The sequence below is a fragment of the Carassius auratus genome, linkage group LG44F (genome assembly GCF_003368295.1).
Source record: "Carassius auratus strain Wakin linkage group LG44F, ASM336829v1, whole genome shotgun sequence".
Classification (NCBI taxonomy): domain Eukaryota; kingdom Metazoa; phylum Chordata; class Actinopteri; order Cypriniformes; family Cyprinidae; genus Carassius; species Carassius auratus.
Genome location: NC_039298.1, coordinates 5681204 through 5705788, shown reverse-complemented (window position 1 = coordinate 5705788; position 24585 = coordinate 5681204). Strand labels below are relative to the sequence as shown.

At 40.6% G+C, this 24585-nt stretch overlaps 1 protein-coding gene across 6 annotated transcripts in view; it reads right to left on the bottom strand.

Annotated features, from left to right (window-relative positions):
* The window catches only part of LOC113068401 (arginine-glutamic acid dipeptide repeats protein-like), a 144431-nt gene that overhangs the window by 2765 nt on the left and 117081 nt on the right, over nt 1-24585 (bottom strand). For all 6 annotated transcript variants that reach the window (XM_026241176.1, XM_026241177.1, XM_026241175.1 and 3 more), the window contains 10 exons: nt 21887-21985; nt 14269-14349; nt 6397-6559; nt 6011-6103; nt 5113-5312; nt 4847-5008; nt 4635-4748; nt 2707-4091; nt 1607-1823; nt 778-1492 (listed from right to left, as the gene is read on the bottom strand). In XM_026241176.1, the coding sequence (XP_026096961.1) occupies nt 778-1492; nt 1607-1823; nt 2707-4091; nt 4635-4748; nt 4847-5008; nt 5113-5312; nt 6011-6103; nt 6397-6559; nt 14269-14349; nt 21887-21985 (3229 nt within the window). The remainder of the gene's footprint in view (nt 1-777; nt 1493-1606; nt 1824-2706; nt 4092-4634; nt 4749-4846; nt 5009-5112; nt 5313-6010; nt 6104-6396; nt 6560-14268; nt 14350-21886; nt 21986-24585) is intronic.

Sequence of the window (24585 nt, the reverse complement as noted above, 5' to 3'; positions counted from 1 at the left end):
TGCAATAATATTTTATAGTAGGGATGCATGACACGTCAACCTCATATGGTCATCGACTGATGTTTTTTGTTTAATGTATCTATCAGCCAGTATTTTAGCAAATATAAAAATGTATATCTATTCATAATGTATCATACTGTACGTTATAATATTGTTTAAGTGTTTTTTTTTATTTATATTAACACATTTATATTGATATAGGCTAAAATTCTAATATTGGTGGTGCCCCTTTACAATATAATATTAAGTAAATCTAAAAAAATTAAATAAAATAAAAACTAAATATATATATATATTTCATACTTTTTATTATAATATTGTGATGCTTAAATCCACCTTAATTAACTTTTCTGTGTTTTATTTTTAATTTAGACAATATATAGATTTTTTATATCAGCAACTTATTGGTCACAACATGAAAATAATTACCTGCCAGGATTTTTATATCAATGCATCCCTAATTTAAGTATTTTTTTTTAGCCTGGAAATTAAGCCATTGTATATATTTTTTTTTTCTTAAGATTATCGTCAGTGGCCCAGATGGAACCTGTGAGCATTTTTCAAATTTTTGTGCTATTTTTGCATGATCATTTGTGAAATTCTTTAATGGTTTCTAACAAGTATGTTCTCATAGCTAAGAGTACTGCACTTTTATTTGCAGCTGAATGCATAAACAAATTAGCCAATATATTTAATAAAACAAGACGTATGCATGAGATTTCATGTGGGCCTAATACAACAAACCAGCACACAACAATAGAGTGAAAGGTCCCTCACCTTGGTGCAGCGGGTCCTGTTGGTGCAGGTGTAGGTGTGAATGGATGTGCGAGTGCTGATGGTGGTGTGGCGTCACATTGAACATCTGGAGCCGTGCGATAGGGTCGTTAGCCACCATTCTCTCGACATGTAGCCTCTCGGCCAACCGGTCGGGGTAGGACATCTCAGGCCGTAGCTGTGGCCCGGCCAGTGCTAGCCGTTCCCGCTCCATTGGATTCAGGCCCGGGTGGAAGGAGGCAAAAGGATGAGGTCCAGCCATGTGCGGGAGACCAATGGGCCCATGTCGGGCAAAGTGCTCCATGGGGTTGGCCGAAGGATGCAGGCCGTCCAATTCTGGAGGTTTGACTTCGAAGCCTGGCTTCATCCTCTCCATTCTCATCTCCCTCTCGCGGATCTCTCTTTCTCGCATCTCTCGCTCACGCAGTTCACGCTCCCGCATGCTGGGGTCTGCGTTGTACAGGCCAGACATGTGGTATGCCAGGAGAGGGTCTGTGGGATTGAGTGAGACGAAGAAGGGATGATTGCGGTTGGTGGGAGACATGACGTGGGGACGAGCGTATTCGCTGAGCTGGCGCAGGGCGGGTGTGTCAGGGCCAATGTAAGGGGGCACAGTGGCGATGGTGGTGGGTGGTGGATCAAAAGATGTCCGCATATGAGCCGATCCTGCCATGGGGGGTTCACCCATTCGGCCCTCATGAGAAGAGCTGGAAGCTTTCTGGAAAGAAAGAGTGGATATTTAGGAGCAAGCAATCGATAATGCACAATTTTAGAAGAAATCAACAAATAAAGTTGTTTCAACTTTTATGCAAGACATTAGACCAAAACTTACAGCAGCTCTCTCAGCCTCCTTCTCTCTCTCCCGTTCTCTTTCTTTTTCTCGTTCCCTCTCCTTTTCTTTCTCTTCTCGTGCTTTCTGCTCCGCTTCCCTCTTGGCCTTCTCCAGCACCTCCTCCCGCTTCTTTGCCAGTTTTGATGAGGCCAGTGGTGTGAAGTAGAAGTCTGTTCTGGCACATGTGTTGTAGCCTCTGTCCAGATGCTTATAGAACCTGTAAAACAGGATATAGACGGGAAGACCATCAGCATGAGCTTTAAGAATGAATACTGTCAGAATCATTTTGCTGTGTGAAACCCTTCTTCTTATGTGACTCATAAGCTATTGAAAGTGCAGAAATCATTTCACAGGCTGAATCTGCAGCCATTTGAAAAGCAGTGCAATTACTTTATGACAAATAAATTACTTCTGACATGTCCTCTCGTTTATACTGCAAAAGAGCCAATCAATCAGTCTATTTAATTGCTAGTTCCATAATGAGCTGTTCTCTCTGTGCATTAGTGAGCTTATTGCTATTCACTGCAAGGGACAAGGCCACAGCAGCTCTACAAAGACATGCTCATGTTCTGATGGAGGCTTTCAGTGCTATGAAGCAGTCATTAATCTGTGTCCTGTCCACACTTGACGACTGCAGAGGAGCCGAAGCAGGATTAATTAGAACACTACATTAATAGTGCTAACACAACTTTTTGCACAGAGCACGCTAATGTGTATAATTAATAATATACAATTGTAATAAATAAATTTTATTTATAATTAAAGGAGAAATGACTGGTTAGATTTTTTTCCTTTATATATATATATATATATATATATACATACATACACACACACACACAGTATTTTTTATATGTTATTATATAGTTATACATAGTTATATGTAATTTTAATAAATGTAAAAAAATATTTTTAGCTTTATTACTACAATCCAAAATATAAATCAATATGCCATTCTAAAATGCAATCAAACATAATTTGATACAATCAAATAAAACTGTAATTTTAATATTTTCATATCAATGATAACAATACATTATTATTTATATATTTTTATAATAAAAATATAATTATGTTTAATATATGTTGTAAATTGTTACCGTGCTGACTGGCTGGCATGACTGGGAGTGTTGACGATGGTGGGTGGAGGTGAAGGGCTCCTCTGTGGTGGTGGAGGACTCTCTGGCTCCTCTGCCTCATCCAGAGGCTCTTCTTTAATTTGTATAGGTGGCACAGTGGAGGGTCCCGGACAGGGTGCAGTGACTGATGCAGGCAGGGGCATGGATATGGAGGAGGGTGGCTGCTGCAGCGTAGCCACTGAGCTTGACACAGAGGAAGAAACGGCCAAAGGTGACAGGACGGGCGAGCTGCCTAGCATGAAGGAATGAGGAGGGAAAGGGGGCTGAGAAGGCGCTGAGTGCGAGGCGGAGGAAGAGGAAGGGAGCGGAGGTGCTGGCGGTGGAACTTGACTTCCTGTTGCTGGAAGGTTTTGGGACTGGGTTAGCACTGGAGGCTGCACTGGTGGAGGCTGAAGCTGCTGGTTTTGAGACATGAGCTGAAGTGGTGGCGGATGGGCGGAGGGAGGGTGATGTGTGGATAGAGAGCTGAGGGGCTTCAAGGCGGGCGGAGGGGGCAAGTTGGAAGGCATCTGCGGGAATGGGGGGTGGATGGGATGCTTGTGTGATTGAGGGTTTGGCATTTGTGGGATAGGGGTGGTCGGTGGAGGTTTGATGTGGGGCATAGGCAACGGTGCGGGCAGGAGAGGCTGCTCTCTGGGAGGCTGGCTGCAGCTCTGTGAGGAGGACTGCGACTGGGATGGAGGGGTATGAGGTCGCTGTTGTTGAGATAGGGTGGCGGCTTGACCTGTGAGAGCTGATGAGGGGACCTGAGACTGACCCATTGGGAAAGACTGAGTGGGTAAAGTGTGAGGGTGAGGCATGTGTGATGGTCCTGCCTGCAGAGGGTGGCCCATGGGCAGCATGGGGCCATGTAGTGGAGGCTGCAGGGACTGAGGGCCAGTTTGAGAGGCTGGAGGTGGTTGAGGCAGGCCTTGCAGTGGGGAATGAGGTGAGGGCAGCCTCTGCACTCCTGACTGGATAAGAGACAGGGGACCTGCTGGAGGTATCTGCTGAGGAGGCAGGGATGTAGGGGGGATGGATGTGGACGGCTGAGAGGACAGCAAAGGCGCGACTGAGGTTGGTGGTGTGGAGGTTGCAACAGCAGCAGGAGGCGGGGCGGAGGGTAAAGCCCCTGTCTGACACTGGATGACTGGAGGGTGCTGGCCCTGGAGGATATGCTGCTGTGCTGAGGAGTCAGAGTCACTCTCATTGTCACGTGGGCTGGGGATGCTGGGAGAGGAGCTGCGGTTGTCCTGGTCAATGTCCTTGGGATCGCTGCTGCCCTCGTCATTTACGCTGCGACCATCCGAGCTCTCACCCTCGCCCTCGCCCTCTCCCTCACACTCTGAGGGAGAGTCTGGCCGTTCCTGTGGATGATGGAAGGGAGGAGGAAGGGTCAATCAGCAGCAATTAATAATGACCGGATAATGGGTGGAGTCACGGTCAAGAACAAATATATATCACAGGGCTTGGGTTGACATTTAAAGGATATGAAATATGAAATCACTCCATCGTTCAATCACATTGCTACCATAGGCAACGGCCAAAATAAATACAAAACATCTGTAAAATCTAGTGTCTTCACTGGACTCAAATAAGACTGCCATGAACCATTCAGTGAACTTTAGTCTAAGTATATTATGTCTTTTAGATTAATAGAGAACTGTTCTTCCAAGAAAACTTCTTGTTGATCGTTCTGCTTCCAAAAAAAATCCCACATTTCCATGCTAACAATAATTTAGTCACATTATAACTTAGTTCTTTAGAAGTATTCAAACAACCATCCTTAATGCAGCACCATGAATTTAGAAGTATAGAAAAGAACAGAAAAAATCTGTCCAAGCTGTTTCTGTTTCTTTACACAAAATAATTTTCTTACATAGGTTGCTTGTTTAGTAGGAGTTACTTACCTGCGTTTTAGACTTCTTGGTGCTTGCCCTCTCGGACTCTTCTGTGTCCGAGGCTCCTTTCTCTCTCTGACGTTTGGCACTCTTCATAGGCGACGGTGCCTCTTCCTTTGGTTTCTGTTTTGACAAAATGAAAACATGTTTCCTCTGAAAACAAGGTCCTGTGATGCTCAGTGTGATTTTGATTGCTATAGTCTGTGTCCTGTAGATCAAACCTTGCTGGGTTTCTTCATCGAGTCAATCTTGCTGTCAGTGCTGGAGGTGCTGGCCGCACTGGGTGAGGTTCGCCCGCTGGACCGCAGATCCTCATTGGTTGGTGAGGCTCTGCCATCTGGGCTGGCAGTTTGCTTCTTGCGGCCACTTCTTAGCGTTGACATCTGAACCGAATAACAAAACATCGGATATATCATGGCTAACAATGCTAAAACACATTATATGCAGTTAAAACGGCACTAAAAGGCAACAAAGTTTTGTTTCTTACCGAGCCACGATTCCGTCGAGTCTTCATGCTATGCTTCCCGCTGAGTCCATCGTCTTCCTCTTTGACAGGTTTGAACATAAACGGTGGCGGGTCTACTGGCTTCTCAATTGGGGGTAGTTCGCCGTACTTCTTAAAATGGATCCGGCAGTCAGTGCACAACAGGATGTTATCGCGACCCCCGTGGTGCCAGTCCTTGGAGGCTGTAAACACAAATTCGAGTTCAGCTGAGCTCTGCTTATTAAACATTACACTAACAGGAAGTGCTCCAGGCCTAGCCATACACCTATGGACATGCTAAGGTCAAAGACTCTTACTCATCTGTGCTGAGGATGTTTTCGTATCAGAAGTGAGAGCGACATGAATGCCAACTGCATCCAACAGGTCAGATGATTTAATGAGGCAAAAAACAAATTAGTAAGTGTCAGTTTGGATTAAATTAGAAATGACACACTCTGTTGTCCATCTGCCAGATGAGGGACAGGGCCGAGCATCAGAGCGCTCTCTAACTAAGACTAATTACAGGCCTACAGAGGGGATTATTGAAGTCTTCTGAAGGGGAACTCTTATACAGTCTTTACCTGTCTTATGGCATCACTGTATTAGGGCAACATCATTTCACACCTGATCAACTGACAAAACTCATCGTATGATTTTTCTCTCACTTTGACCCATTCAGCAAAAAAGAACATGGGTGACCCATTATACAACAATTAGTGTCGGGTCTCTAATTTGAGTCCAAAACCCCAACCAAAAAATCTATATAATATTCTAAAATTAAAAAATTTAAGTTACTCAATGTTAACTCGTAATTACTGGCCAGCTGCATGGTATCACAGTTTTACAGTTTGTCTAAATACCAGCATGGTGTGATAGTTGTAGTGATACATTAAGCACTCACTTGTAGTGAAACAGTGACGGCAGGCGTAGCCCTTCAGTTCCTGCTCGCTGTCTTCACTGTCAAAGTCATCTTCGCTTGCTGAACTCAAGTCCACTGGAAAAGATAACCATGCTGCTTAATGAACATCATTTCACAACTACAGTCTCTGTAAGACATGCCTGCTATACTTAACACATTATCAGTGGCTTTTGAAGAGACAAGTATAGTACACATAATAACAGCTATCCCTCAATGTTACGTCTTTTCTTTGAGATTTCAGCAGTTTTCTGTTAAGAATCACAAAGGGTGATCTACACTCTGAAAAGCCATATTCGTGGGAGTCATGTTTAGTTGCGACAAGGGTCTGGTTTCTGTCTGTAGGGTGAAGAGAGGCAGATTGCACTTACAGAACTCGCTGGAAGGTGGGCGGGAGGGAGTGTTGACGGGAGTGGAGGCGGTGCGGGTCTTGATCCGCCGGAAGACGGGTTGTCTGCGGTGCCTGCGGTGGGCTCTGCAACTAGCAGCCTCTGGGGTTTTCTTCCAATAATAGTAAAAGGTGATCAGCTCCCCCTATGAGACAGAAAACACAAAAAAAACTAAAACCTCTTTTACAAGCACTCAGTTTCAGTGTATAAATCTGAACAAAGACAGTCTTCTACTACTATAAAAAAATAATGCTGATCTGTTGGATGTGAATAAGACTTGACAAGTGAATAAAAATGCCAACTGATTAATGTCAAACTGATAAGGCAGCTGCACTGAAAAAAAAAATCAGTTGATAAAACCAGTTTTGTTTTGATGACACACAGAAAAGAAGGAATAAAGTACAGAGTCCTGGACAAAGAATCCATGCCGGGTTTACCAGCAGGCCGGCTTGTTGTGCCGTGGCCGTGTCTGTCCCAGGATTAGGCAGTGAAGCTCTCTGAATGTTGGGATATTAGGATCAGTACATTGGTGGCTGCCTGGGTGGCAGGCGCTTGAATGGAAACAAAGGAACATGTCAGGGAGAGCTTTGGCGCTACAAATAGGGAGTGAAATGGCTCCAAGCCCCTGCGCTAGAAGAGTCAATTGAACTTTAATCAAACATTCAGAGGGTACGCTTGCCAGGGAGTAAGGCATATAAATCCCAAGCACAAAAGCCAGCCAAGAAATCAATACCCTACTGAAACATTAAACACGTGCAATCATGGATCAGAAGACGCGTTGCTGAGGCAGCCGGCGCAAATTAGCTGTCGCTTTCCGGACACACTCAAAATACACATGCCCTGAAACCGTTGTCTGGTGGAGAAGCAATTATGCACTTTCCTGCGGTGGTTCCTCTTGTTTCTCTCTTGTACCTTTCAGTTTCCTTCCAACTGAATCATTTGCCTGACTTTGGATATTCATTTCAAGACATTACATTGGAATGGGTTGCTCGTCAACAGCTGAGCTTTTAACATGCTTTATTGTTTTAATGCTGCAGGAATGAGTGAAGAGGACAGACACAAGGTTTGACAGGGTCTGTTAAACTCAGGCTGAATGGGGCTTGGGTATCTTTAATGCGTATTGATTGCTTTTTCTCTTTGCTTCGGCTGTTCTTCTTGACATAAATTGGTCATTAAAATGCTGCTCTCCCCAACACATTAACAGCTTTACGGCAAACACTTCAAACTATTCTTGGTAGCAAGCAGAAAACATGTACTTCAAATCGTATCAGACTACTTATAGGCTATTTTATTGCTTGAGTGAATTTCACTGAACCATACAGCTTCGCTTCAGATGCCTGCACTTGAGTATATGAATTACATTTACATAAATCACAAAAAAAAGCTGCAGCAGTCCGATGGAAAGGCTATAAATCTGAGGCCGGCCTGCTAAGCTACCATGTCTGACATGGGTAAACACACAAGTCTCATACTTACAGCTTCTTAGGGGTTTGACTGCCCCTTTCCCCAAAAACAATCATGGTAAAGCATCACGTTCATCGAAAAGTACTTAGAAAGTCATATTAAAGCAAAGAACACCTGAGAGCTAATGCCTTGCTATAACTCTTAAAAATAAGCTCAGCTCCTGTAGGTTATTTATCTGTTGTGATGAGTGGAACGTGCAATGGTGAAAGTCCCGGGCCCAAGTTTGAGTGCAAAAGGCTTTTTGGAGGGATCGGGAAGGGCACAGGTGCAGGCCAAAAGATGGCAGGCTTCCTGATGTGAAATTTAATTGAAATGTGCAGATCAAAACTGTTCAGCAGGACAGCGGCTGGCTTTCTTCACAGCCTAATGACTGTTCGCCACAGCATCCCCCTCCCCTTCCTCACGGTTGCCCATTGCTTTTTATTTTCCCTCTCTCTATTTGATGTGAGCTTTGAAGCATGAAACCTCAACTTAATGCTACAGAAGATTAAAAAAAAGGTCATTTTAGCCCTCAACCATTTCGCCGGAGTGCTCCATAGCTCTTAAACGTCCTAGAGGAAGGCGGACGAAAATTTCGCTGGGGTTTGGCATAATAACACTGTGAAAGGAATCACCGTGGTCATTCAAAAGTAATTCAGTCCACAGGCTATCAAGACAGGTGTCAAGGTTGGAGAAGAGCAGACATCCACTGGCGAAGATAACACAGTGAATGTTTAAAGCAATCTGCTGGAGAAATATGTAGAGGAGTGGGGGATTGAGGATGAAAGAGTGATGAAATGTTTTGAGAGGATCTGTGATGATGACAAATTTCCTTGGGTGAAAACTGTACGATGGAGGGCTATTGAAAAATCCCCTTTCGAGCTGGAAGAGAGGAGATGGAAGAGGACCTGAGATTTGATTAGCAGCGTGGAGGGGCCGTGCCAAGTCACGGCTCCGGGTTTTTCTCTCATCCCTCACTTGTTTCAGAAGCCCATTCTTTCTGACAAGATGTTGCTGGTTTGTTTGTCGCACAGATAAGGGGGGAAAAAAATCTATTTTTCTCAAAGTGCTGCACAGAAACGCAGGACGGGCAAAGCAGCAGCTATTAGTCTTTTATATAAGGAGATGTCCTACCGTGAAGCAAAATAAAAGATGACATCTGGGGGAGGAAATGTCTCCTGTGAGTTTCTGTTTGCAGTGGAGGCCTGTGAAGCTGGATGCACATAGCGTGTGTCAAATGCTAAGACTGACAGCTTGAATAACAAAGCCAGGTCTTTGTGTGTTAAGGTAGGTTTGTTGGGGAAAAAAAAAACAGATTTCTCTCAACTATCTGTAGAGAGCATCAAATGTCAAATTTAAGCCTTCGTTTTCTTGTTGTCTGTATACACAAGTGCGCAAAATATTATCCTAAAAAAATGAGAGAGAAAAAAAAGTCCACCCAAAAATGAAAATTCACCCATGTGTCCACTATTAGCCCTGAATCTCTAAGCAGAAGAGAAGAGTGTGCACCAGGGAGCGAGAGATACTGACAACGTAAGCTTGGAATTATGAGACATTTCAGAATGCTTCCATCTGCAGAATATTTCTGGAGGGTGGATTATCTGACAAGGAAGGGGCTTACCTCCTATCATGGCACAGAGAAACGCTTTTCCACACTGACTTTGACGCTAGAAACTGAAGATGTGTGAGGATGTGCGCAAAAACTAAATTCCAACAGATTAGGCTTCTTTTCACTGTGGCAGACCATTGAGGAGAAAATGTTGCTGGACCTCCTGGTCATGTGTGCGTCTGCGTGTAGGACGGGTGTGAGGCCTAAACTCCTGTATTTATACACTCATCCAAACTCAGGCCTGGACTTGAACAGATGGTTTCTGTTTTTCCTGGCAGATTTGTGACGAAGCCACAAAAGGCCCCTGCTTTGACAGTGAGCCAAACGGTTAAGGCTGTAGCTGGCAAACACAGGGGAAGGAGAGCAGCAGAGAATGCAAAGGAGGGCAGCGAGGTGGGGAGAGAAAATGGTAGATAGCAACAGACAATCAAGCCAGCTTAAAGAAAACCTCAAGAGCATTTGCTTGGTTAAACAATGTTTTGATACGAGAACATTTGGTCACTAGGTACAGCCAGGCGATGTGCAGCTGTAAACATTAATTAGTTGAGGCGGCCCGTGTGCTTTCCGGTTCTTGCATGGGACCGATTGTGCCAGTGTACAATGTAGTCGTGAGTGACATGCAGCGGTAACTACAAATTCAAGCCTCTGTAACAGGACAATGTTAAAAGAAGTTTGACTAATTTATAGCACTTTACATGTCATAAATATATATAATGTATTAATACATTTAAACAATACAAAAAAAATTCAGGCTAAATTAACTGCATATATAAAATGCATACATAAAATGTAAAATGTTGTAAAAAAAAAAAAAAAAAAAAAGACTTCAGATGTGTATAGTTGCTACTAAGATTTCATTGATAGCTCTGCATTTCCCCCCAATTTCTTTTCTCCCACTCCAAATAAATGCCACTGCTATATCGTCCAAGAAGAGCCCTGAAAAATAACATTGAGAGGAGACATATATTACTGTTACATTTCTCCAAAGTCAACAAAGCAATGTAGCACACTGCAAAAACAGGCTACTATTCAAAAACTATTGCCCAACCTTGTGGTTAAATCAGGCAAATGTGAGAGAGAAAAAAGAAAAGTGTGCTACAATGGCCTTGGCTGATAGAGCAGGGTGTAAAAGGATGTTAAATAGACAGCGGATCCATGCTGCGGTGCCAGTTTTCAGTTGGAACAGAAAGAATAAGCTGTGTGCGCTTACAGGTCAACGAGGCACAAGAAGAGGAATCAGCAGTTGTGTTTCCCTGCTGTAAGCGCTTTTAGCCAGTGGAGGCAAAAGTATGCCACAGTAAGACTTTTTGATAGGGGTCGATCTTGTTAATCCAAAAGCTCAAGTTGTACAGCCACAGCTTTGTTCAGAAAGCCAGAGAGCAAACAATACACAGGCTATCTATGCCCACTCTTCATAAACACTATACAGAAAGAATTATAATTCATGTGGATAGCCTATCAAGAGAGTCTAAACTAAAGAGAAAAAGAAAAAAAAAACTCCAAGAAGAGAGATAAACAACATTTACTGTACCAAAACAAGCAGACTATTTTATCAAGCCTGGGCAGCTGCTGACAATCGAGCAGGCCGCCAGTTTTAGCCATTTTAATTAGTGCCCAAGCCCGAATACCTCTAATCACACAAGCGCCTCTCTAGGGCACTGGCTGCAGGGTTAACGTCTTTGCAATGAATTCAATTTGACATTTATGCAGATTGCACCAGGGCAAACATCTGTTACAAAGTTGTGCGAGAACAGTTCTATCATGTTGGCCATCTTCACTTGAAAATTACAGGACCAGAGGGCCAGGGCTGCCTCCTTACACAATTGGATCCTCTGCAGCTTTACCTCCCTGCAAACGCCAGCAGTATAGCTGGATTACACCACGGCTGCTTTACAATACGGCTGTTTTTCAGAAATTGTCACCTATACACCTTGTCACACACTTGTCTCTAATTTACAACCAAATAATCTTCCTTCCTTGGAAGCTTTGGAGTATTATCAGTTAGTCTGCACCCTCCTGAAAGAAGGGCCTGTCTGGAATTAAAAGCTAGGGGCAGATTCCCAAGAGGCTAAAGAACACAGACTGCACTGTAATCATACCAAAGTCACATTCAGATTAAACAGGGACAAAACTTTTGTGCCCTTAGAAAAAAAAAAAAGATGCATCTGCAATAGTTATTTTCTATTTAGATCATGTGCAGTTTAAATCTGACTAATACTTTGTTTACTAATGTCATTGGTATGCAATAATCAAAACAAATTGGTCTAAATCACTAAAAAGCATCTGGAGAGTAGAAATAATCTTTCTGGGACAGCACATGGACAGAACTGCAAAGCTGTGTTATCTGTGATCTGTAGACACATTTTGGGTTTGTTTAGGAACATTTCTTGCACCAGTACACATATTATTCCATGACATGTCTTTCAAGTGGAGGAAATGGTGGCAGTGAAAACAGCAGAGACAGTAAGACGACACACCCACTTCCCCAGCTTCCTCTCTTATTTGACTTCATATAAAGGATTCCAGAGAGCTAGTCAGGCCTGGTGAGTTTGCACAGCAGTGGGTGCTTAGCCTTGGCACCAGCTCTTTATGAGAAACCCAGCTAATAAGTGCTGAGGGGAAAAATTAGGAGAGGCAGAAAAGCTGCACTGTATCACCCTCCGTGGTACCGGGCATTTAAAAACGCTACGGTCATATCAAAGCCTGGACCAGATTACCTGAAAGAAATGCAAAGGAAAGAGTCTTCACCAGAAGGACTGGTATATGAGGAGCAGGAAAGGTTTTTGTGATGGATGAATTAAGGAAGGAGTTTCAGAATATTTTCTAAGTCACAAACAAGAAAGAGAGATATGCCAAAATGAAAGAGGAGAGTGGGAAAAGGACTGTAGAGAAAATAAATCAAGCTTTCCGCAGGGTATTGACTGGCACTTGCAGAGAGAGCTGGCTTACAGAACAAAAACGACTGCAATCTCAAGCAAAGTGGGGCTTTTTTAGAAAAAGCTCGCTTTTCTTAGTGTATATTGAACTATCCCCTCAACCCTGCCCTTCAGCAAGACTGTTGTGCCTCCATCTCTCCTTTTCAATCCTTCCCTCTTCTTGTCCTGGTTTCTAGAGGGTGGCTTGTTTTCGTACGCATGTACAAACTGGCGTAAACTTAACAAATGTCTCCATATAAACTGTGAAAAAAAATATTTCCATGATGCAGACAATAGCAAAACCATTATTTGAAAATTATACTGCCAGTGATAAAATAATTAAAATTAGTAAGCAAAACTTGCACTCTCAATTCTAAAAAGATGACATCAACATATCTTCTTTCCATGCTGCAGATAAACAAAAACCAGCAAATGACACATTTCAACAGAAAGTACATCTATTCACTCACCAAACAGGTATCTGGGTGTGTACTCACACCAAGTTAATAATTACCTGCTTTATATCACTTTGATGTTTTTTTCACAGGGTCACACAGTTCACTAATAATTAAAAAGGGTCACTTCAAATATTAATTCATGGCCAACTGAATACTTGCGGTTCAGCATGAAGAGTCAAAACAAAACTATCAATGACTGTACTACCGTAACCACAGCTTCCCTTTTTCTTCACTGACTAATCATTCAGCTAAGTCAATACACCATAAAACATGCACATGATAATAACCAACCTATTAGACAGAGCTTGTGTTTCAGTCTATCTGACACAACACTGAGGACAGTAAAGCTAACAACTGACCTGATAAAACATGGACAAAAACACTGGTATGCAAAGAACACTGTACTTAGGCATGCTAAAAATCAACTTACATAACTGTAAGTAACAAACACAAAAACTCACAAGTCCATGCATAAATACATGTATAGATAGACACATATATACATATCTGGTATTTGGAAATTACAAAAATATGCAAAATATTTTTATTATAATATGTTATTGTATATAATGTATAGTATACTGCGAAATATTGCATGCGATTGTCACACGAATTTCGTCAGTAAAGTGGGTTCCCTGATTAGCGGTAAATCGTCATCACCTGCTTTCAGATGGAGCAGCATTTAATAGACAGAGCTGTTGATCACTGACAAGCTATGCAATATTGCGTTTATTATCGAAGGCGGGTGATTAGATACGGGTGATCATCGTGTTTGATATATTGCCCATCCCTAGTATAATATAATAACATTAAATAATGTATTTACTGTAAAATGCTTTAATAGTTTAAAAAAAGTTTAAAAGTTAAGTTTTTAATAATCACCGTAATATTTTCATGTACAAAACAAAAAACAAACTTCTATGGAGACCATGAAATGCAAAGTAATATGCATTTAACAGTTTAACATAACATAGGAATTTAAAATTCTGATATAGTCTAATCAGTCTAATAAAATAAAAACGTAACATAAAATTACATTTACTTCGCTCAAATTTCTATTATTCGCATTGTGCAGTAAAACAAAAGTTTAACAAACAGTACTTCAAGCTTAAAATAAGCCATCAGCTATCAGATGTGTAGCTGTATTGAGCTGTAACCAAATACTATATAAACAGTCATGATTCTGTTTTTACTAAACACGTCTCAGGGCCCCTGTTCAAGCACCTAACATGCTTACTGTTAAATCTAATATTCATGCACTCAAGTCCATGTGTAAGCTATGGCTTCCAATCATTTCCTTAACCTGTCCGTTTTTGAAACCACTGAAGATGTCGCTTCAATTTCAAAACAAATGAGAAACCACAGTGAAAAGGAGTTTTCGTGTCCAAGAACAATGACAAATGTACTCAATAGGAAACAAATGTCTTACCGTCTCCTTGTTAGGGAGCAATTCTTTCCGAATCCTAAAAAAGTTTTTTCCGTACTGCCTTAAACCTTTTATGAACCGTTTCTGTTGGAAAAAGAAGAGAGAAAAACAGTTAAATTTAGATTTTTAGTCACCCGTAACAACAGACATGAAGCACTACATTACATTGTGAAACGCAACGGGAAGAAAACAATGTTGTGATATTAATCTAAAAAATCTCTGCTTGTGCTAACACAGCTCAGCTACAGTGAAAAAAAAGAGGGGAAATGACAACAAAAGCAGGAATAGAAGCCGAGATTAAACCACAGTGGAGTAGAAACACGATAGCAGTTCGTCTGAGAGTTCATCAAGGCGATATGCATATGAGGACGCACAACACTCAAGTTCAAAGCCAAAACTGAACTTCAATAAGTTACAACAAATCACAACACACTTCTTCTTGATCTTACAATTTTCACACTCACACTTCAAACAGCTGCCCGATTCCTGCGTAAAGTACTAGAATTACAAACCCATTAGCTTACAGTTACTGCAAACAAACAGAACTTAAGGTAGTGTTTAAATAACCAGGTTTATGAATGTTGAAAATGACTGAAACTCTAAACGAAGCAAGTACAGTTAATAAACTGAACAATCACTTAATAAAACCATAAGAAAATAACTTCCAACACAAACTAAACTCCCAAAATAAAATGTGTTTACACAGACTGCAGTAATACAAAAGGAGACCGTGTAGCTTGAATGTTTTTCTATTCCTTTAAGAGCCACAGACTGTGAGCCATAAAAAGCGGAGACAGAAACATTCATAACCAGCGAAGCAGACAACCAACAGATTTACTTTCTTGTTCCAGCGGCGAGCCCCACTCCACTGTAATCTCAGTCACTGGTCCTCAACAAACAAACTGTTGGAAAGCCCATGAAAAGTCCACTCGACACACGACCCAAATCTATATGTCCACTTGTAGGCAAACAAAACGGAGGTGCAAATCCACAAAGTCTCCGAAGGTACGTTGTTTTTTACGAGCAAGAGATAGCTTGTCACTCTGTGCTCCTCCACTACAAAGGGGAAGGCTTTACATGTGATCTTTCTGCTAGAGAGCCTCTGGTCTGCGGCTGGCGGGAAAACCTGGAGCGGAGTTGTGCGATGCATGGTGGATTGAAGCGGTTGTGTCACACATGCATGTTCCGAGAGCTCTCTTTAAGAGTGTGTGCGTGCGTGTACATCAACTCTACGTCTGCTCTTCTCATTACTCAGACTCAAACCCCCTCATGGTGGTTTTTACAAGGGAACTGTACAGTTTCAGGGAGCTCAAAGCAGCCAGAAAAGGCCAGGGCAATCTTTGTAGAGGTTTTAAAGTTGACTGCAAAACCAGTCGTGGAGTTCCTCTGGCACTCTTGACCAACTTCTCAAATGCATACTGGTTATGTAACCGGGAACTGTTTAAACAGTTTTAAAGAAATATCTTGAGTGAGGAAGGGAGCAAATATGACTTGTTTCCCTTAACAAGATTTGAAAAAGCAACCTGCAATAAATTAGGTGTTTGAGTATAATGAAAATCCTAATCCTGCAAATTAATACAACAAGCTTTTAAAACTACATCTAACCTTGTCAGGGCCTCTGTAACAGGTTGAGATATTTAACCATAAGTGTTAGAAAAAATCCACCACAGACGACATTTCATCTTCTGTGGTAAAGAGGCGGATGATTAACCAGTAGGTGGTGCAATGTGCAAAATGAGCGTATGATGATATTTAAATGTACCTATGACTAAAGTACTAGTTATGAGTTACAACATGTCAGACTCTCAAATTATTTCACTCAATGTTTTATATGGGTGTAACATCAAAGCAAGCAAAATAAAAAGGATTGGGGGTGTGGAGGGGGATACATTAAGTGCTAAAAAAAAAACAAAAAAACAAAAAAAGGTTTTGAAGATTAGAGACAAAATCTATCTGTCTGGTTACCCGAACCAGCATTTGGCACTGTGACAACGGACCAACAGCAGCCACTTAACCAGAACAGCTTTAATCTCACACTGACGAGTTTCTAACAGCCTCATGAGTTAATGAATTCCCAGCCTGGTGACCATAGGTCTAATGTTTTACATGCAAATTTTGCTTAAAACATTAAGCATTAAAAGGGTTCTTTCTCACTTTATTATCCGAGGTCCTGGATCCAGACCCGGCAGGACAAAAATCAATTACACCTGCCAGAGTGGCACATGTTAGCAGTCTGATTATGTCACCTTAATTAAGTTTCCACTACTGTAATATTTACAGTGCACCACAGGCAGATAGATACGTGCACGGCTGTCTCGTTCGCTGCGCGTCGGCTCCACTTTAAGGCTCCATTTCAGCTGCCTGGGCTCGCTGCTCTCAGAGCGCAACTAATAAATCATCCACCAATCTGCTCCCTGAATTGCTCTGCCTCTGCTACGATTGCTCCGATCCGCCGTTGCTAGGCAACAGGGCAGATGACGGGAGGGACCAGAGAGCGAGGGGTGAGTGGAGGAGGGGTGAGAGGGGGAGGTGAGCGCTACAGAGTCACCAGCCGCCCGCAATGTTGAAACAACAGGCTTCTTTCTGTCAAAAATTGTTCCAGTGAGCTGGCTCTGCTTTCTGCCTCTCTCTCTCTCTCTCTCTCTCTGCTCGACAGTGACTTATTGTAAAAGAGAGAGGAGAGAAGGGAATACAGCTGAAAGGGCTATTGTGATGTGTGTGCACTTCCTGCCTAAATCATACTTGTTAAAAGCTGTAAAACTGGTTAAGATCATTTGAGCATGTACAAACAAATGGTGTCAGACCACTCCGTACAAAACACACTTTTGTGTGTCCAACACACACACACACTCACACAGTGTTCACAGTCTGGCAGTCTTCAAATACCAGGAATGCCTAACATTTAGCTCAATGGCACAATCACAGGGGTGGGGGTCTTATGAAATCAGTGTGCTTGGCCTTTCGCTGAGGCTCTTATGGGTGAACACGAATGAGTGAGTTTACAATTACAGTAACATATTATAATCACAAAAATATGATTCAATATGACGTCAGTGATGATGGCACTTTCACACACAATGCGGCCACAAAGAGAGATGAGAGCCAGCCCACATCCTGTCCATCTCACCCTTACATAACATCAAAACCACAACAGAAAAGAAGAGAGACATGAGGGAAAACTATCTAATGCTCAGACGAAGTACTAGTCCTATTAATATGAGCAGATGCCTGGAAAAGCTTCTAAATCAGGCCGTCGTTGCCGCCGCTTAAGCGTTTGCTTAGTGCTTGAGTCTATAAATATACATAGATCCAGCTAAACCGCAGCTTTTCTTGTGTTCGGTGTAAATCCAAAGGTGACAGGAAATACTCCAACACACTCTTCCTGCCTGTGCAACACTCGTGGCAATAAAAGTCTTTAACTCTGAGCACAACTGATTCCACTTCACACCTAACTAAAATAGTCCAGCAAAAGAGAAAATATATCCAGCAAAATCAGCGGTTGACAACTGGTGGGTTGCAGGTCTGTTTATATTAAGAATGGGCATTTTTCAAAGATAGTTTATTAGAATATTTGGGCTCATAATTTTTTTTTTAATTCAAATAATTGTTAATTTAAATGCATGTAAAATAGATTCTTTGAATGGCTGATTCATTCAGGAACGAAGTATGTGACTGTCTTTATGAATGGGTAATTGAATCATTGACTCACTAGGTTCACTTAATGCAATTCATTCATAAATGAAATGCTGTCTTTGAATGGAGATGCACAGCTGTTCTTTGTTTTAAACTTTTCGTTGATTAAATAGAGCAAAATAAGGCAACAGTGTTGTAGTCAGACAATATAAGCCACTTAATATTAACTTCTTGTTTAATGAATTGTTGTATTAAATAAACCTAACTTTTTAAAGTCCCTTACTAATCATTAAAAGCTGTCACTCATATTAGTTCATCGCAATCTCACAAACCTCCATTATAAATCAATTAAGCTCTTTTCACTGCACAATGAATCTCTTATTTACACTCGTTCTACACTTTGTTTGTTATATTGAGAGGATTTGTCTGTGATACATTACTCAATGCTGCAAAAACACATTGTAAGTACGTTAGAAACCTTTAAAAACGGGTCCGTCAGACAGGTGCTCCTAAATATTTTTTCAGTCGTGTGCAGTAGTTTCCAGTCCCAAATGTGACTGAAATGGTCGCACTGTAGAGCACTTATTTTTCAAGATCATTTTGATCAAAGTAATTCCAAACTTCGTGAAGCAGACGACAACATACTGTGATCAAATAAATCAACATAACACACTCCATTCCTGGATTCCCTGCATTTATGGCCAAACAAGGCAACGCGTAATAAAATTTGAATGTTTTTATTTTTCGAATAATAATTACAGTTTGAATATTCGACTGTGCACACGCCTAGGTTATATATCATTTCACAGTCCTTAAACATTATTTAAAATCATTATTTTATTTGTAAACTTCAATAATATATATATATATATATATATACATACACATAATATAACATTTACACTGACAGATTTCTCCTTTAAACAACCTAAGTTAAGCTCTTCTTTGGCGAGGGTTAGGATGGTGAATGCGGTGTTAAATTCTACATTCAGCTCTGCCAAATGCACAGAACGGCTGGCAGCTAGGGTAGTGCGATATTGACAAAAAAAATTCTCTCTCGATATTTTCTGGGATTTTATTGATAATTACACATCTTGAGGACTATAGTGGACAGCTGATACTATATTATTTATTTTTTTAGATTCTTCATATTCTGTGTGGTGGTCAGTTCTCTGTGACAGAAATTAATCTTTTCCAATAAGTTTAAAAATATTTTTACCTTTTATTGTCAGTTTTACCTTAAAGCAATTTGTGCTAAAAGCTTCTTATATTTAATCAGTCAATTATTATAAAATATTCGGGCTGTTATCAAGCAAATGAAAGTATCAATCAACAAAATTAATCTTAGTAATGCAGAGGAAACACAGAAGCTGCATCTGAAATGGCATTTAGATGCACTTACACACTGATTAATGCAGGACATGAATGCATTTAACCAGCAGTTACACTTGCATAAATAATATTATATTGTAAACAAAACTAATATTTGAAAAGTTTGAAAAACTTTAAATGTGAAATTAAACTGACAGAGGATGGCAGCAAGTCACTGTCTATAAGTGAGTCACTGTGATTGAACCAAATCATTTAACAAATGATTCATTCAGGAACACTCTCACATTGATATATTTTAAAGCTAGATTTTCTTAATTTGATTCAATATATATAAATTTATACCATTTTATTCATATCACATCAGTATATTTTAAAGCTAGATTTTAAGGACATTTTTGTACAATACGTTTTGTACTGTGTTGGGTCACCACTTGATGTCTTATGTAAATACTGGGTCCTACAGCAAACCAGTTGTAAGTAACCTTAGTGGGTGGTTCGTTTCATGGTCTACAGAAAAAAAGTCATAGTATGCTGTTCCAGCTGAAGATTTCTAAATCTTCTTCCAGTTTCCAAAGACCCACCTCTCTTTATTCATATCCAATGAGATTAATATTAAGAGGGGAGGTATTTGATTGGAAAAAAATGTGCAGGCTTCTTCGTTCGCCACTGGGGGGCTGTAGTCTTGCCACCTTGCCTGCTGCCACACACAGCACTTCAATCTGAAGCTTCACGCTGTTATTAGTCAACCTGTGACAAGCCAGAGATAATATAGAGAAGGGCAGAGGAGCAGATAGCAGCCCTCACTGTGGTCATATATTAGACACCCTGAATCAACACTCTGTGCTCTTTTTCTGCTTGTGTTTCATTTTATTTTTTGGAGAACTATCTACCTTCTACTTGTTAGGTAATTAACTGCACTACCTTACAAAAGCTTGGAGTCAAAAGGATTGGTTTTTAAGGGTTTTTCATGCTCAGCAATGCTGCATTTATTCATAAAATAAAAAAGGTAAAAACAGCAATGTTATTAAAATAATAATTAAAATAAAATAAAATATTATAATCTGAAATAGCTTTTCTATTTGAATAAATATATTTTTAAAAAAATAGCATAACTGTGTTTATGTTTACATAAAATAGTTGTTGAATTAAGATCTGTGTTGCAACGAAAAATTTGTTTTCATGTATGTGTATTGGATTATTTAAATCCAATCCTAAATTCTATAAACCCTTCAGCAGACTAATTTTTCTTACACTGCATTACTAAAATATCTGACAAGATCAAAGGGTGTCACATATGACATGCCATTTTAGAGCATTACTGCGGGATCTAACAGAAATCTCCAGATAAACTGTGGCATGGGAAAAGAAATAAAATGGCATGCTCTTTCTTTCTGCTGCTGAAAGCGCTGCAGGCTAGTCGAACGGAAGAGAGGCTCGAGCGGATGAGGGAGACGGGTGACAAGTGACCCTGAAGAGGGGATGATTCTGTCATTTCTGAGACAGTCACTGTCACTTTTATTCACATTTCAAAAAGGAGCGATGGAAAAAGAGCAGGAATAATGAGGCCGTGGACCTGCAGGCTGAGAGATAGAGAGAGAGAAAGCGAGGGGTAATAAATAAATTAGGAGCAGCGGGGCTGGTGCATGTGTCCAAGGTCAGGGGTACATTTACACCTGTCCCTCAAGGCTGCAGGGCTGCAAAAGCACAACTTGAAATCAGATCGGGGGAGCGGTGTCCTTGACAGTGCAGCGGTGGTCTGGATGGGCTACAGACGGAGAGGAGGGGCCGGCTTGCCTGCCCCAAACAGCCTCCTGTGGGGTGTGCGCGCACCACAGAGAAAAACACCAACAGTGGTGTAATCGAGGCCTGCGCTCATGCAGCATTTATTCAGCATCTCTATTATTCATCTCAGACAGACTGTTATACAGTTCACTTCACACACATGCTTCTCCTGCATAAATGAAAAAAAAAAAAAAAAAACAGGTCCACACTCAGCTAAGCATGCCGATGCAAATCGATGCGCACAGGCTAATTGATTTTTTAATGGGCTCGCTGGCACCATCAACATGACTTGTTGCTTTTAGTGAGTCTGTACATGTGTACATATATACTCACTCAAACATGAATATTGATTTTACTGGAGGAAAAGATTGCGGCATATTAAATCCTCTAGGGAGGGAAATGAGGTAGTAAACATTTAGGATACTTCTTGAATATTTATTTAGAAATCAAGCTCACTTGACTATGAAAGAAGTGGGGTTTATACAAATCAATGGTTTGTCCTGGGTTTCTCTACGATTCTGTCTGATCCATGTCAATCCTTTCAGAGACTGTTCAGTCACTTTTCATGCTGTTATCAATGCCACAGATATCTTTCTATCTTTGTTTTCCTTAAATTTTAACGTCTGAATCACAAAAAGCTTTCAGGTACTTGCATCAAATTTAAGTCTCTAACACAAGCTGACCAAGACTTTCTTTCTCCTTCTCTCTCACTGGGAAGATTTATTCCACAGGTCATAAACAGGATGCAGCTGCCCTGTTCTGCTTGAGGAGCTGGAATCCTGAGCGCTTTTCAATGGACGACACAAAGCCAGTAATGCAGTGAAATCTGGCCTTCAATCACCACATAATGAAGAAAGTTAACTTGTTTACTCACCACTTCATCTTCTGACCAGCACTTCTCAATCAGCTTGGGCACTGGTTTCTTCACTAGCCGCTGCAGGGCTTTCCCGGCATCATAGCTGCTCTCATGAAGCTGTATGAAAGATGACAGAGCACAAATCAACATATATGATAGTTGCTTTGGAAAATTACCTTAAAAATTGTGTTTTTTGTGTGTAAATGTAGTCAGATATACTACCACTTACTGTTTAAATGTATAACTACCCAACAATATCATCATCTGAAGAAATTGAGTGGAAAAAAGTTAGGAAGAGAGTATACAAACTTAATATTTACTAAATGGGTTATTACCAAATGCTTATAAAATCACAGAACAAAAATAAAAACTAGAACATACCCTAATATAATCATAATGTGAGTTGACAAAACTAAACAACTAGGAAATACACTATTTTTTACTTACTAAAAGGTGAAAATACTAGAAAGTAATAAATCCAAGAAAGAAGGAAAAAAAGCTATTTTAACTCTAACGTTAGTAAGAAAGTAAATATAATGAATCAAATTTGAATAAAACTAGAGAACACCTAAATGTAACTGTTGAAAACAGTAAATACAACAAATCAACAATAAATTAATCCTAATTTTACACGAAAACTATAAAGTAAAAAAGAATACAAATCAAAAATGCACAAATTTTCCCTAACTTGGATCAAAAATAGTAAAATTCAATCAAATTGGAAAATGCTCTAATTTAAGTTGAGCAAAAAAAAAAAAAACACTGAATAGAATTAGAGAAACGACAATTTAAAACAATAAAATAATTTAACTCACTAAAATAACTGATTTAATGTAATTTAATGTCAGCATTTAATCAACTATTTCATTATTAAAACTGGGCCAAGAAAAACAGCAATACATTTTCAAGCCACAAAAATAATGGATACTTGATACTAGAAGTGTGACACTACTTTGAAAACAGCTATCACACTAATGCAAAAGTGGCTAAGAAGTTTGTAGTTTGGATTATTTTAGCTAGTTACTCCACAGTTGACTGTTACAATATGAGGAAATCATCATATCGGATTGCTATCGACTCATTTTTCCCAGTGTAAGGACAGCCTGAACACTGTAACAGTGATTGGCTCCCTATAAACGTGTCAGACAGGGTGAGTTTGGACAGCTGGGCTGGAAATCTGAAAGCCATTAAGTACTGAGCAGGCAAATGAGCGTGAACTCAAATAACCTAAAATATACTGCCAAAAAAAGCAGCCACGCAAGCCTCAAGGATGACGCCGAAAAACACTGCAATATGACTCAGAACGTCCAGACAAGCTGCTTATTATACTAACCGTTAACAATGAAGCATTTTATCGCAAACTGATGCAAGTTTCTATTTAAAGGCTTGAAGTTTCCCACATCAAGTTTGTTTACAAAAATGCTTGAACAGAACAATATCTGTTGATGGTAAATCCTTTTTCCTGCATCTCCACTGGAGACGTAGGTCAGTTTAAATCACACAATTCAGCATCAACAATCATTTCACACATGGCTACAACAAAGCAGCTTGTCAAAGGCAAGCGGGGACCAGACTGAGGCATGAGGTGGTTAACGCCGAAAGCAGATTGGAATTGCAGATGAGTGGAAAAAGGTCAGGGAAACTGTGAACCTCAGCTCACATTAATTCTCTGCTTATACACTTCTCAGTCAAAATGGAAATTTCATGTTTATTACATTTCAGGTTCATTTGTCGAATGCTTTTTTTAAAGGCTAGCAAAGACAAGGAGAGGAACTGGTTTGATAATGGCGCATAGGCTGTCCGACATGGGCATCATTAGCATATCAGGCTGTACGTTCTGTACTTGACCGGGAAACTTGTCCAGTGGGGGCTAATAAATACGGCTTTTCGAAAAGCTCAGCTGTCTGGGGCTACTGTGCATTAATGAAGCCATGAATTACACCCCTCTTGTTCAGACATCTTACAATCCCAGACATCACTGAGGAGCACTTCAACACCAATTTACTTGCATGTTGTGATGGCCCCTGGTGCCTGTGTCTTTCCCGAGGCGAGGCTGTGTTCAGAGAGCAGCAGCCTGAGGTGCACCGCTGAGAAGGTGAACAAATGCGAGTGAAAACGCTGAGGGATTCCTTTTTTCATCTTTTGACAATTAGGCATGAAGCCTGCTAGGGACATCTTACTTCACTGTGTCTCTTTGGTGCTGGACGCTTAATTGGCCAAGACAAATTGGGTTTTAGCTGCTGCACTATGTAAGTAGGGGGAACTTCGATGTGCAGAAGAGTCTGCTGTATAAAGACGGCATATACAGACAGATCTGTATGTCACTTCAATTCCTTTGAAGGTTAAGAAACCGTGTCACGGCCACAGACCACACAATTAATAAAACTGGGAAGTAAACAGAGTCACAAAACCTATGTAATAATCTCTTTCAGACGCAGGATTCTATTAAAATGATTTCCTCCTGAGCCTGAATGATTAGTTATAGAGAAGATGGCTCTTCCTGACACCTGTGGTCTCTCTGTTAAACCCATCCACTGCCTGGACCTCTTTATGGTTTTGACATTATGACATTTCATGGGTTTCTCAACCGTGAATAATGTGCCTAATTCCTCTTTGTGTTTTTACTAATTAGCTCTACAGTAAAATGACAATAAATACTGTTAATAGCACAACAAAAATACACTCAGACTGAATCACCACTTATAAAAAGTGGCAGA